At 44.2% G+C, this 13,298-nt stretch overlaps 1 protein-coding gene across 1 annotated transcript in view; it reads left to right on the top strand.

The window, feature by feature from the left end:
• The window catches only part of abcc5 (ATP-binding cassette, sub-family C (CFTR/MRP), member 5), a 73,062-nt gene that overhangs the window by 40,304 nt on the left and 19,460 nt on the right, over positions 1 to 13,298 (top strand). Inside the window, exons 15-20 of the mRNA XM_084148072.1 lie at positions 666 to 869; positions 1,109 to 1,252; positions 1,445 to 1,541; positions 2,557 to 2,741; positions 6,806 to 6,952; positions 8,842 to 8,971. Coding sequence (XP_084004198.1) covers positions 666 to 869; positions 1,109 to 1,252; positions 1,445 to 1,541; positions 2,557 to 2,741; positions 6,806 to 6,952; positions 8,842 to 8,971 — 907 coding nt within the window. The remainder of the gene's footprint in view (positions 1 to 665; positions 870 to 1,108; positions 1,253 to 1,444; positions 1,542 to 2,556; positions 2,742 to 6,805; positions 6,953 to 8,841; positions 8,972 to 13,298) is intronic.

Genomic DNA, 13,298 nt, shown 5'->3' on the forward strand with positions numbered 1-13,298 from the left:
CCCTACTTAGACAGAGGCAGCACACACAAAACACACACGCACTCCTTGTATATAGCATCATTATTACCTCAACTACCTGGTACTCCTGCACATTGACTCAGTACTGGTACTCCTTGTATATAGCCTCATTATTACCTCAACTACCTCGTACCCCTGCACATTGACTCTGTACCGTTACTCCTTGTATATAGCATTGTTATTATTTTGTGTTACTATTTCCTTTTTTATGCTGAACAAAAATATAAACGCAACATGCAACAATTTCAAAGATTTTACTGAGTTACAGTTCATATAAGGAAATCAGTCAATTGAAATTAATTCATTAAGCCCTAATCTATGGATTTCACATGACTGGGAATACAGATATGCATCTGTTGGTCACAGATACCTTTTAAAACAAAAGTAGGGGCGTAGATCATAAACCAGACAGTATCTGGTGTGACCAAAATCTGTAAAACTAATCTTAACAGGCCTATTGGCCGCCGGCCATATCATCAACTTTATTAATTTTTATTTGTATATAAAAAAAATGTTTTTGTTTGTCAGTATCATCCATTCCCCCCTAACTAAAAAAATGGTCCAGCCCATCTGGCAAATCTGCCCCTGCACCTTCATATGTATTGTTATTATGTTAATCAATCAATGAGTCTGTTATGTCTCCTCAGATCGGAGAACGTGGCGCCAACCTGAGTGGCGGGCAGCGCCAGCGGATCAGCCTGGCGCGTGCTCTGTACAGTGACCGAGCCATCTACATCCTGGATGACCCGCTCAGTGCACTGGATGCCCACGTGGGCAACCACATCTTCAACAACGCCATCAAAAAGCAGCTCCGCCACAAGACCATCATCTTCGTCACTCACCAGCTGCAGGTGAATACTTTATCCATTTTAATATTGGTTGTAAAGCACTACATACGATACATGCGCATAAGGTCTAGATAAGCTACAGAAGGTCTTGTATTAACCTTAAGAAGCAATTATTTGCTATACAATTGTTTGGTAGGACAATGCCCACATTTCCTGCACAACAGCATTTTCTCATTGCTAGGTTGGGCCCCACCTTTGCTTATGACGTTCAGGGAATGAAATCTCACTGTGTGTTTGTGTAGTACCTGGTGGACTGCGATGACGTCATCTTCATGAGGGAGGGCAGCATCACGGAGCAGGGTAGCCATGAGGGCCTAATGCGTCTCAATGGAGACTACGCAGCCATGTTCAACAACCTACAGCTGGGAGAGACGCCCTTCATAGAGGTGAGAGGGACAGGTGTGTGTGTGTATAGACAGTTATGCTAAAAATATGTTTTCGGAACAATTTATTTCAGATGTCCACCACTGATGTCTTGTTTAAATTTAGTTTGCATATGTCATGTAAATTGAGTGTTGTCTATATTGTGGTTGTATTGTGGTTCACATAACGTGTAACATGTCATTGTTCCTCAAAAGGTGCCAACTGAGAAGTCTGGGAACTCCCTAAAGAAACCCCCAGAGAACACAAAGTCTGCATCTATAAAGAAGGACAAGCCTGTTAGCAAAGACAACGGTACGGAACCATTGTACTAGCTACAGGTGTGCGTTCTTGTTTCCTGTCCTCAGCTCCTTTCCCTCAGTCATGTTAGATTCTAAATAAACAGAGAATAACTCACGAACGAATAGTAAAGCTCAAACCAAGTCTATTCACCCACTGGGTCATACAGCTGCATAAGACAAAGACATGTTTCCACAAGTACATATATTGATACCCTCTGGTGGGCGGAGTCAACCCCTTGCACATCTAGACAGCCAATACATCTCTGTTGCTAGGCAGGAACTTGAATGATGCCTGTTCTTTCTTACTTAATCTGACCTCGACCCAAATTCCTCACTCCTCCCCAACTCACGGCTGTCCTACCTGTCCTATCTGTTGACTGGAACCAGACTGTGGCCCTTCTCCTCTCCATAGGATATATGAGATTTAACAATAACATGTTCTGACAGAATGTCAACTTCCTGTCCTCCCCTTTATCACTCAGTAGATTTCCACACCCTCTGTTCTAATATGGTAACATGAATAAGGATATTTCATATTTCAAGTTTAGAAGTTAGTACCCAACAGTCATAACCACAAAGCACTTGATGAATGTGGTGGAATGTTATCCATCCTTTATACCTTCTAGTGCTTTGGTAGAAAAGGAGACTGTTAAGGAGTATTGAGACCGAGGACGACATAATAAGTTTGCAAAACAGTCCTCAAAAAGCCACGAGCAAAGTTGACCAAAATAACCATCACACTTGTAATATACAAGACGGCATTTCATTCACAACTCACAAGAATATACAATACACAAGAAAGTAAATAATTGCGGTTGTCTCATGGACATATTATGAGTAAAGTTCATCATTCTTTCCACAATTAGTACCGGTAGAAACTATTTTTCCCAGAGTTCAGTGCTAATAGAAAATCTCACCCACCGTAACCTCGTCCCCAGCTGCTAGGTAGGCGGAAGTGTCTGGGAATGAGATTACACCCAGCACTGCCTCTGTCCCTTACTCAACCTCCCTCTCTCCTTGTCCCCCAGGCCAGCTGATGCAGGTGGAGGAGTGCGGGCGGGGCTCGGTCCCCTGGTCTGTGTACGGCGTCTACATCCAGGCCTCGGGCGGAGCGCTGGCCTTCCTCCTAATCCTGGCCCTCTTCGTCCTCAACGTGGGCAGCACGGCCTTCAGTAACTGGTGGCTCAGTTACTGGATCAAGCAGGGCAGCGGGGTGAGTGGCATCGGGTGGCAGGGTTGGGGCGGGGTGAGTGGCACCGGTGGCATCGGGTGGCAGGGTTGGGGAAGGGGGGGGGGTCAATGTAATTTCAGTTCAATATGCAGATACGGTAGTGAAACTTTGTTCCTGATATGCCCAGGGTTGTGGGTCAATCCCTTTTCTATTCAGGAGATGAATTGGAATTGTCATTCTCTTTCTCAAATTCAATCTTCAAGAGAAAGCCTGATTACTTACCAAGATTAGTTTTTTAGGCTTTGTTTAGGCCTAAACTTTTTGGGGGGATACGGTCAACATTCTGGATGTCCTGAAAGTACAAACTGAACTTGTCTTTGGAGAAGAAGTAATGTGCCTTTTGTTAGAAACTGTAACTACTAACTTAGGAGTAGTATAGTCGTGGTCAAAAGTTTTGAGAATGACACGAATATTAATTTTCACAAAGTCAGCTTTTATGATGGCAATTTGCATATACTCCAGAATGTTATGAAGAGTGATCAGATGAATTGCAATTAATTGCAAAGTCCCTCTTTGCCATGAAAATGAACTTAATCCCCCAAAAACATTTCCACTGCATTTCAGCCCTGCCACAAAAGGACCAGCTGACATCATGTCAGTGATTCTCTCGTTAACACAGGTGAGAGTGTAGACGAGGACAAGGCTGGAGATCACTCGGTCATGCTGATTGAGTTAGTATAACAGACTGGAAGCTGTAAAAGGAGGGTGGTGCTTGAAATCATTGTTCTTCCTCTGTTAACCATGGTTACCTGCAAGGAAACACGTGCCGTCTGCGTTGCACAAAAAGGGCTTCACGGGCAAGGATATTGCTGCTAGTAAGATTGCACCTAAATCAACCATTTATCGGCTCATCAAGAACTTCAAGGAGAGAGGTTCAATTGTTGTGAAGAAGGCTTCAGGGCGCCCAAGAAAGTCCAGCAAGCGCCAGGACCGTCTCCTAAAGTTGATTCAGCTGCGGAATCGGGGCACCACCAGTGCAGCGCTTGCTCAGGAATGGCAGCAGGCAGGTGTGAGTGCATCTGCACACACAGTAAGGCAAAGACTTTTGGAGGATGGCCTGGTGTCAAGAAGGGCAGCGAGGAAGCCACTTCTCTCCAGGAAAAACATCAGGGACAGACTGATATTCTGCAAAAGGTACAGGGATTGGACTGCTGAGGACTGGGGTAAAGTCATTTTCTCTGATGAATCCCCTTTACGATTGTTTGGGGCATCCGGACAAAAGCTTGTCCGGAGAAGACAAGGTGAGCGCTACCATCAGTCCTGTGTCATGCCAACAGTAAAGCATCCTGAGACCATTCATGTGTGGGATTGCTTCTCAGCCAAGCGAGTGGGCTCACTCACAATTTTGCCTAAGAACACAGCCATGAATAAAGAATGTTACCAACACATCCTCCGAGAGCAACTTCTCCCAACCATCCAAGAACAGTTTGGTGACAAACAATGCCTTTTCCAGCATGATGGAGCAACTTGCCATAAGGCAAAGTGATAACTAAGTGGCTCGGGGAACAAAACATCGACATTTTGGGTCCATGGCCAGGAAACACCCCAGACCTTAATCCCATTGAGAACTTGTGGTCAATCCTCAAGAGGCGGGTGGACAAACAAAAACCCACAAATTCTGACAAACTCCAAGCATTGATTATGCAAGAATGAGCTGCCATCAGTCAGGATGTGGCCCAGAAGTTAATGGACAGCATGCCAGGGCGGATTGCAGAGGTCTTGAAAAAGAAGGGTCAACACTGCAAATATTGACTCTTTGCATAAATGTAATGTAATTGTCAAGACCAATACTTGTGTCATTCTCAAAACTTTTGACCACGACTGTAGTCGATAAACTCCCTATTATATTATATAACGCTATAATTATAAACTCACCAACGCTATTAACTGAATGGGGCAGTTTTCACACACTAGTGTTGGTGTGTTGAGATATGGACAGACACTAATCAACTAATCAGTGGTGAGAGCAGGTGTAAGGGGAGAGATACTTAAATATTTAATGTGTAAATTTGACCTTGATCATGTGTGTGTCTGTACTGCTGTTCCACTGGCAAAGACATGATCAGTCTATAATTTTAATGGTAGGTTTATTTGAACAGTGAGAGACAGAATAACAACAAACAAATCCAGAAAAACGCATGTCAAAAATGTTATAAATTGATTTGCATTTTAATAAGGGAAATAAGTATTTGACCCCTCTGCAAAACATGACTTAGTACTTGGTGGCAAAACCTTTGTTGGCAATCACAGAGGTCAGACGTTTCTTGTAGTTGGCCACCAGGTTTGCACACATCTCAGGAGGGATTTTGTTCCACTCCTCTTTGCAGATCTTCTCCAAGTCATTAAGGTTTCGAGGCTGATGTTTGGCAACTCAAACCTTCAGCTCCCTCCACAAATGTTCTATGGGATTAAGGTCTGGAGACTGGCTAGGCCACTCCAGGACCTTAATGTGCTTCTTCTTGAGCCACTCCTTTGTTGTTTGGGTCATTGTCATGCTGGAATACCCAGCCCCGACCCATTTTCAATGCCCTGGCTGAGGGAAGGAGGTTCTCACCCAAGATTTGACGGAACATGGCCCCCCCGTCCATCGTCCCTTTGATGCGGTGAAGTTGTCCTGTCCCCTTGGCAGAAAAACACCCCCAAAGCATAATGTTTCCACCTCCATGTTTGACGGTGGGGATGGTGTTCTTGGGGTCATAGGCAGCATTCCTCCTCCTCCAAACACGGAGAGTTGAGTTGATGCCAAAAGAGCTCCATTTTGGTCTCATCTGACCACAACACTTTCGCCCAGTTCTCCTCAGAATCATTCAGATGTTCATTGGCAGACTTCAGATGGGCCTGTATATGTGCTTTCTTGAGCAGGGGGACCTTGCGGGCGCTGCAGGATTTCAGTCCTTCACGGCGTAGTGTGTTACCAATTGTTTTCTTGGTGGCTATGGTCCCAGCTGCCTTGAGATCATTGACAAGATCCTCCCGTGTAGTTCTAGGCTTATTCCTCACCGTTCTCATGATCATTGCAACTCCACAAGGTGAGATCTTGCATGGAGCCCCAGGCAGAGGGAGATTGACAGTTCTTTTGTGTTTCTTCCATTTGCGAATAATCGCACCAACTGTTGTCACCTTCTCACCAAGCTGCTTGGCGATGGTCTTGTAGCCCATTCCAGCCTTGTGTAGGTCTACAATCTTGTCCCTGACATCCTTTGAGAGCTCTTTGATCTTGGCCATGGTGGAGATCAATCTGATTGATTGATTGCTTCTGTGGACAGGTGTCTTTTATACAGGTAACAAGCTGAGATTAGGAGCACTCCCTTTAAGAGTGTGCTCCTAATCTCAGCTCGTTACCTGTATAAAAGACACCTGGGAGGCAGAAATCTTTATTGAGAGGGGGTCAAATACTTATTTCCCTCATTAAAATGCTAATCAATTTATAACATTTTTGACATGCGTTTTTCTGAATTTTTTTGTTGTTATTCTGTCTCTCACTGTTCAAATAAACCTACCATTAAAATTATAGAATGATAATTTCTTTGTCAGTGGGCAAACGTACAAAATCAGCAGGGGATCAAATACTTTTTTGCCTCAATGTATGTCTGTGCGCGTGTGTGGTGTTGGTGGAGGGTTAGGTTTAGTATATCCTTATCTGTGTATTTCTGAGGAGACTGACTGTTTACCTTTCCCTTTGAACCGAACAACAGCATGCACACTGGATGGGTCAGTAAACAAACAAACTGCTCTTCCAAGGACTTCCCAAGCCATGCATTCACCCTCCGGAGAGAGAGGCTCAGTTAGAACAATACATTTGTTTCATATAGTGCTTTTGCAGATTCTCCTCGAAGCATCTTGTCATCGAGTGCTTTTAGGGGTTAAAGTGCCTTGCACAAAGGCACAACAGCAGAAGATACCTGGGTTCAGAAGCCATTAGCCGCCTTGTCGCCAGGTCATCTCTCACCTTTATTGACCGACCTATGATTTGATCCATTAACCAGCCTCCAGAATACTCCCATATCTGAGTGTTCTGAGTATTGAATATGATGTTCTGTGTGTAGAATACCACGGTGTTGGTGGGGAACAGTTCGGTGGTGAGCGAAAGTATGAAGGACAACCCATTGATGCAGCACTACGCTGGAGTCTACGCCTCGTCTATGGGTGTCATGCTGCTGCTCAAACTGCTGCGCGGCATCATATTCGTCAAGGTAAAAGATCAGATTGTTTGTTATGTCTGGTATTGTGTGTTTGCGTATGACACCAGGGAGTTTTCTCCAATGGACTGATGGATGAATCTTAATAGACTAAACTACCAAACTAAAATAGATCATGTATAAAGTATATTAAACAAAAATATAAGAGTTTTACTGAATTACAGTTCATTTAAGGAAATCAGTCAATCGAAATGAATTAATTAGGCCCTAATCTGTGGATTTCTCATGACTGGGAATACAGATATGCATCTGTTGGTCACAGATACCTTTAAAAAAAGGTAGGGGCGTGGATCAGAAAACCAGACAGTATCTGGTGTCACCAAAATCTGTAAAACAAATCTTAACAGGCCCATTGGCCGCCGGCCATATCATCACCTTTATTCATTTTTATTTGTATATAAAAAAAATGTTTTGGTTTGTCAATTTCATCCAGCCCACCCAACTAAAAAAATGTCCAGCCCATCTGGCATTTGCCAGAATTGCCAGATGCCTAATCTGCCCCTGCACCTTCATATGTATTGTTATTATATTAATTAATCAATGAGTCCGTTATGTCTCCTCAGATCGGTCACAGATCAGAAAACCAGTCAGTATCTGGTGTGACCACCATTTGACCCATGCAGCGCGACACATCTCCTTCGCATAGAGTTGATCAGGCTGTTGATTGTAGCCTGTGGAATGTTGTCCCACTCCTCTTCAATGGCTGTGCGAAGTTGCTGGATTTTGTCGGGAACTGGAAGACTCTATTGTACGTGTCGATTCAGAGCATCCCAAACAATGGGTGACATGTCTGGTCAGTATGCAGGCCATGGAAGAACTGGGAAATGTTCAGCTTCCAGGAATTGTGTACAGATCCTTGCGAAATGGGGCTGTGCATTATCATGCTGAAACATGAGGTGATGGCGGCGGATGAATGGCACGACAATGAATCTCATCACAGTATCTCTGCACATTCAAATTTCGATCAATAAAATGTTGTGTTAGTTGTCCGTAGTTTATGCCTGCCCATACCATAACCCCACCGCCACCATGGGGCATTCTGTTCACAACGTTGACATCAGCAAACCGCTCGCCAACACGACACCATACATGCTGTCTGCCATCTACCCGGTACAGTTGAAACCGGGATTCATCCGTGAAGCGCACACTTCTCCAGCATCCCAATGGCCATCAAAGGTGAGCATTTTCTCACTGAAGTCTGTTACGACGCCGAATTGCAGTCAAGTCAAGACCCTGGTGAGGACGACGAGCACTTCGGTTGTGCAAACCCACGGTTTTATCAGCTGTCCGGGTGGCTGGTCTCAGACAATCCCGCAGGTGAAGAAGCCAGATGTGGAGGTCCTGGGCTGGCGTGGTTACACGTGGTCTGCGGTTGTGAGGCCGGTTGGATGTACTGCCAAATTCTCTAAAATTATGTTGGAGGTGGCTTATGGTAGAGAAATGAACAATCAATTCTCTGGCAACAGCTCTGGTGGACATTCCTGCAGTCAGCATGCCAATTGCACGCTCCCTCAACTTGAGACATCTGTGATGTTGTGTGACAAAACTGCAAATGTTTGTGGCCTTTTGTCCCCAGCACAAGGTGCACCTGTGTAATGATCATGTTATTTAATCACCTGTCAAGTGGCTGGATTATCTTGGCAAAGGAGAAATGCTCACTAACAAGGATGTTAACACATTTGTGCACAATTTGAGAGAAATAAGCTTTTATTTCAGCTCATGAAACATGGGACCAACACTTGTACGTGTTGCGTTTTATATTTTTGTTCAGTGTAGTATGGGCACATCTGTATATGTCTATAAAACATTTGAGCTATGTGATATAGAAAAAGTGTTGCTTTAAAAATCCCAAAATAAAGTGACTACTATTATTGTACCCTCAGGGCACTTTGCAGGCTTCGTCCAGGCTGCACGAGGAGCTCTTCCGGAAGATTCTCCGCAGCCCCATGAAGTTCTTTGACACCACGCCAACCGGACGGATCCTCAACCGCTTCTCTAAAGACATGGATGAGGGTATGGTGCGATCCTCTGACACCTGGGTTGTGTTCATTAGGAACCAAATGGAAGAAAACCGACTGAAACAGGGAGGGAATACCTGGAGGTGCCTAATGAACACAACCCTATTGTACTGTACGAATCTACAAACAGCAAATTAAAAAGCATAACACTTAAAAGCATAGTTCGGGATTTGGCAGTCAGATAAACTTCAGGATACCATTTTTATGTCTCTGCGTCCAATATGAAGGAAGTTAGAGGTAGTTTCCCGAGCCAATGCTAACTAGTGTTAGTACAATGACTGGAAGTCTACAACAGGGTTATCAACCGGGGCTACTGCAGGGGGTCCGCAAAAAAAGTAATATATTTATTTTTTATTTATTTTACCTTTATTTAACTAGGCAAGTTAAGAAGAAATTCTTATTTACAATGACGGCCTACACCGGCCAAACCCGGACGACGATGGGCCAATTGTGCGCCGCCCTATGGGACTCCCAATCACGGGCGGTTGTGATACAGCCTGGACACCTACTCATTCAAGGGATTTTCTTTATTTTTAGTTTTTTTACATTATAGAATAATAGGGAAGACCTCAAAACTATGAAATAACACATATCGAATCATTTAGTAACCAAAAATGTGTTAAACAAATCAAAATATATTTTGCCTTGATGACAGCTTTGCACACTCTTGGCATTCTCTCAACCAGCTTCATGAGGTAGTCACCTTGAATGCATTTCAATTAACAGATGTGCCTTCTTAAAAGTTAATTTGTGGAATTTCTTTCCTCAATGCGTTTGAGCCAATCAGTTGTGTTGTGATAAGGGAGAGGGGGTATACAGAAGATAGTCTTATTTGGTAAAAGACCAAGTCCATATTATGGCAAGAACAGCTCAAATAAGCAAAGAGAAACAACAGTCCATCATTACTTGAAGACATTGTCTATCAATCTTTGAAAGTTTCATCAAGTGCAGTCGCAAAAACCATCAAGCGCTATGATGAAACTGGCTCTGATGAGGACAGCCACAGGAATGGAAGACCCAGAGTTACCTCTGCTGCAGACGATAAGTTAATTAGCGTTAACTGCACCTCAGATTGCAGCCCAAATAAATGCTTCACAGAGTTCAAGTAACAGACACATCTCAACATCAACTGTTCAGAGGAGACTGCGTGAATCAGGCCACTACTAAAGGACACCAATAAGAAGAAGAGCTTGCTTGGGCCAAGATACACAAGCAATGGACATTAGACCGGTGGAAATCTGTCCTTTGGTCTGATGAGTCCAAATGTTAGATTTTTGGTTCCAACTGCCGTGTCTTTGTGAGACGAAGAGTAGGTGAACGGATGATCTCCGCATATGTGGTTCCCACCGTGAATCATGGAGGAGGAAGTGTGATGGTGCTTTGCTGGTGACATTGTGTGTGATTTATTTAGAATTCAAGGCACACTTAACCAGCATGGCTACCACAGCATTCTGCAGCGATACGCCATCCCATCTGGTTTGCGCTAAGTGGGACTATCATTTGTTTTTCAACAGACCCAAAACACACCTCTAGGCTGTGTAAAGGGCAATTTGACCAAGGAGAGTGATGGAGTGCTGCATCAGATGACCTGGCCTCCACAATCACCCGACCTCAACCCAATTGAGATGGTTTGGGATGAGTCGGACCGCAGAGTGAAGGAAAAGCAGCCAACAAGAGCTCAGCATATCAAGACTGTTGGAAAAGCATTCCAGGTGAAGCTGGTTGAGAGAATGCCAAGAGTGTGCAAAGCTTTCATCAAGGCAAAGGGTGGCTACTTTGAAGAATCTCAAATCTAAAATATATTTTGATTTGTTTAACACTTTTTTTGGTTACTACATGATTCCATATGTGCTATTTCATAGTTTTGAGTCTTCACTATTATTCTACAATGTAGGAAATAGTAAAAATAAAGAAAAACCCTGGAATGAGTAGGTGTGTCCAAACTTTTGACTGGTACTATACATATATACAGTGCCTTCGGAAAGTATTCAGACCCCTTGACTTTTCATATTTTGTTACGTTACAGCCTTATTCAAAAACGGATGAACTCGTTTTTTTCTCATCAATCTACACACAAAACCCCATAATGACGAAGCAAAAACAGATTTTTAGAAATGTTAGCAAATGTGTTAAAAATAAAAAACTGATATTACATTTACATAAGTATTCAGACCCTTTACTCAGTACTTTGTTAAAGCACCTTTGGCAGCGATTACAGCCTCTAGTCTTCTACTTTGGTATGACGCTACAAGCTTGGCACACCTGTATTTGGGGATTCTTCCATTCTTCTCTGCAGATCCTCTCAAGCTCTGTCAGGTTGGATGGGGAGCGTCGCTGCACAGCTATTTTCAGGTCTCTCCAGAGATGTTCGATCGGGTTCAAGTCCGGGCTCTGGCTGGGCCACTCAAGGACATTCAGAGACGTGTCCCAAAGCCACTCCTGCGTTTTCTTGGCTGTGTGCCTAGGGTCGTTGTCCTTTTGGAAGGTGAACCTTCACCCCAGTCTGAGGTCCTGAGCGCTCTGGAGCAGGTTTTCATCAAGGATATCTCTGTACTTTGCTCCGTTAATCTTTGCCTCGATCCTGACTAGTCTCCCAGTCCCTTCCGCTGAAGAACATCCCCACAGCATGATTCTGCCACCACCATGCTTCACCGTAGCATGAGACGGAGTCTACAACCCACACAAGTGGCTCAGGTAATGCAGCTCATCCAGGATGGCACATCAATGCGAGCTGTGGCAAGAAGGTTTGCTGTGTCTGTCAGCGTAGTGTCCAGAGCATGGAGGCGCTACCAGGAGACAGGCCAGTACATCAGGAGACGTGGAGGAGGCCGTAGGAGGGCAACAATTCAGCAGCAGGACTGCTACCTCCGCCTTTGTGCAAGGAGGAGCAGGAGGAGCACTGCCAGAGCCCTGCAAAATGACCTCCAGCAGGCCACAAATGTGCATGTGTCTGCTCAAACGGTCAGAAACAGACTCCATGAGGGTGGTATGAGGGCCCGACGTCCACAGGTGGGGGTTGTGCTTACAGCTCAACACCGTGCAGGACGTTTGGCATTTGCCAGAGAACACCAAGATTGGCAAATTCGCCACTGGCGCCCTGTGCTCTTCACAGATGAAAGCAGGTTCACACTGAGCACGTGACAGACGTGACAGAGTCTGGAGACGCCGTGGAGAAAGTTCTGCTGCCTGCAACATCCTCCAGCATGATCGGTTTGGCGGTGGGTCAGTCATGGTGTGGGGTGGCATTTCTTTGGGGGGCCACACAGCCCTCCATGTGCTCGCCAGAGGTAGCCTGACTGCCATTAGGTACAGAGATGAGATCCTCAGACCCCTTGTGAGACCATATGCTGGTGCGGTTGGCCCTGGGTTCCTCCTAATGCAAGACAATGCTAGACCTCATGTGGCTGGAGTGTGTCAGCAGTTCCTGCAAGAGGAAGGCATTGATGCTATGGACTTGCCCGCCTGTTCCCCAGACCTGAATCCAATTGAGCACATCTGGGACATCATGTCTTGCTCCATCCACCAACCCCACGTTGCACCACAGACTGTCCAGGAGTTGGCGGATGCTTTAGTCCAGGTCTGGGAGGAGATCCCTCAGGAGACCATCCGCCACCTCATCAGGAGCATGCCCAGGCGTTGTAGGGAGGTCATACAGGCACGTGGAGGCCACACACACACTACTGAGCCTCATTTTGACTTGTTTTAAGGACATTACATCAAAGTTGGATCAGCCTGTAGTGTGGTTTTCCACTTTAATTTTGAGGGTGACTCCAAATCCAGACCTCCATGGGTTGATACATTTGATTTCCATTGATAATTTATGTGTGATTTTGTTGTCAGCACATTCAACTATGTAAAGAAAAAAGTATTTAATAAGATGATTTCATTCATTCAGATCTAGGATGTGTTATTTTAGTGTTCCCTTAATTTTTTTGAGCAGTGTATGTATGTGTATATATATATATATATATATATATATATATATATATATATTTGTGTGTATGTATATATGTGTGTGTATGTATGTACAGTGGGGAGAACAAGTATTTGATACACTGCCGATTTTGCAGGTTTTCCTACTTACAAAGTATGTAGAGGTCTGTCATTTTTATCATAGGTACACTTCAACTGTGAGAGACGCAATCTAAAACAAAAATCCAGAAAATCACATTGTATGATTTTTAAGTAATTAATTTGCTTTTTATTGCATGACATAAGTATTTGATACATCAGAAAAGCAGAACTTAATATTTGGTACAGAAACCTTTGTTTGCAATTACAGAGATCATACGTTTCCTGTAGGTCTTGACCAGGTTTGCACA

Source organism: Coregonus lavaretus (assembly GCF_964263955.1).
Source record: "Coregonus lavaretus genome assembly, chromosome: 30".
In the NCBI taxonomy this organism is placed as follows: domain Eukaryota; kingdom Metazoa; phylum Chordata; class Actinopteri; order Salmoniformes; family Salmonidae; genus Coregonus; species Coregonus lavaretus.